This window comes from Dendroctonus ponderosae, unplaced genomic scaffold, assembly GCF_020466585.1.
Source record: "Dendroctonus ponderosae isolate FM_Combo_2020 unplaced genomic scaffold, Dpon_F_20191213v2 Dpon_F_20191213_4, whole genome shotgun sequence".
NCBI classification, from domain to species: domain Eukaryota; kingdom Metazoa; phylum Arthropoda; class Insecta; order Coleoptera; family Curculionidae; genus Dendroctonus; species Dendroctonus ponderosae.
Genome location: NW_026018611.1, coordinates 1,497,642 through 1,499,130, shown reverse-complemented (window position 1 = coordinate 1,499,130; position 1,489 = coordinate 1,497,642). Strand labels below are relative to the sequence as shown.

The following is a 1,489-nucleotide window of genomic DNA, read 5'->3' as shown; positions in this document are numbered from 1 at the left end:
TCTATCTCCTTTGATTTGACTCAACTTTAATGCATTTTAGGTAAAACCGAATTAACATTGGATCAATTCAAGGCCCTGGATGAGCACATAAACCCGCGATTGTCGCCTATAGTGAACAGCATTGCAGACTATTGTTCAAAGCAGGTGGTTTCGCCGTCAAACATTCAGGAAAGTTCGCCCAAGTTTATCTACTTCAATAAGCTGAATTTGGCCTGTAAAAGCACGGTGAGGAACCAGTTCGATTGAGGTTTCCGGGGTTAAAATCGGCAAGTTTTCAGGTTCATTTGGACAACAAACATACGGGGAATGTGGCTTGTAGTGCGGACTCGTTGCGGATAATGGCAGACATGAAGAATACGAGCCATTTCCTCGGCCCCTCGGGCGAGAACATCGTGAAAACCACCAATGATTACTGGGTGTTTAGTAAAACGTCGAACCTACGGGAGTTTTACATTGTGCTGCAACAGAAGAGCGCCAGCCTAATTTCCATCAGCGGTCTGATTGGCTCAGCTGGTTGAGTGCGTTCAATTTTGAAAAGTTTTCTTTTGCAGAGGAGGTGAAACGACTGTGCGAAAGCGAGCTAGAAGGCATCTTTTTCCACCCCATGTGACCCTGGGTGTTCATCCACCATTCCAATAGGATACCTAGTTAATTGGCACTAACTGCTTGTGTATATACTTTGCTAAAGAATGTCTATTACAGTTTGCAGTTTAAATTCCGGTCGTCATCAACTAGCGGTTTACTTGGAGAAGTTTTTAATCAGCGCGAAGATCGAGTAGGACGTTTTGAGAATCTGTAACGGGAAAATCGGATGGGAGGATCACACGCCAATCAGCCACTTACCGACATGAATGTGGGCAAAGTCAAGCGGGCCAGTTTGCCAGCGGTGAAGTAAACGGGGCGATTAGTGCGCAACATGGTAAATATCATTTGTTTCTTGAAACAGTCATCGGTCGCCAGCCACTGACTCTCCCAGATATGCATCGGGAGCTGCTCGTACTAAACAAATCAATCAGTAACCAGCTGATTGGGCGGTTCAATCACTTGCCTTTAGAGTGACCTCATTGCCGAACCAGCAATAGAGAAACAGCTCGAAGAGCATCGCCATCATGTAGACTAATTCCGCGAAGAATTGCTTGCTGAATGGCGAGGCCTGCAGAGCATCAACTGATTGATTGATTGATTTCAGTGTTTAGTTAATGTATTCTTATCTTTCCTGGGTCTCAGTCAAAGTGTGAAGTAAAAAATTTGAATATCGTTTATTTCATAACGTTTCGGCGAGACAACAGCGCCATCATCAGATTTAAAATCCATACAAACTCATAATTGGGAAATATTAGATTCTTTTAGGTCTTTGCTGTCTTGAAACGTCAAATTTGTTCGAATTATTGTCTACATTTGCTACGCAGGCAAATGCAGACAATAATTCGAACAAATTTGAGGTTTCAAGACAGCAAAGACCTAAAAGAATCTAATATTTCCCAATTAT

General features: G+C 42.9%; 2 protein-coding genes across 2 annotated transcripts in view; one reads left to right on the top strand and one right to left on the bottom strand.

The window, feature by feature from the left end:
• LOC109542975 (vacuolar fusion protein CCZ1 homolog) overlaps nt 1–729 on the top strand; it is a 2,215-nt gene extending 1,486 nt beyond the window's left edge. Inside the window, exons 7-10 of the mRNA XM_048665645.1 lie at nt 41–225; nt 279–495; nt 552–647; nt 703–729. Coding sequence (XP_048521602.1) covers nt 41–225; nt 279–495; nt 552–610 — 461 coding nt within the window. The 3' untranslated portion in view covers nt 611–647; nt 703–729. The remainder of the gene's footprint in view (nt 1–40; nt 226–278; nt 496–551; nt 648–702) is intronic.
• The window catches only part of LOC109542976 (odorant receptor 83a), a 4,090-nt gene continuing 2,610 nt past the window's right edge, over nt 10–1,489 (bottom strand). Inside the window, exons 7-9 of the mRNA XM_048665652.1 lie at nt 1,049–1,153; nt 844–999; nt 10–793 (exon numbers count right to left, since the gene is read on the bottom strand). Coding sequence (XP_048521609.1) covers nt 740–793; nt 844–999; nt 1,049–1,153 — 315 coding nt within the window. The 3' untranslated portion in view covers nt 10–739. The remainder of the gene's footprint in view (nt 794–843; nt 1,000–1,048; nt 1,154–1,489) is intronic.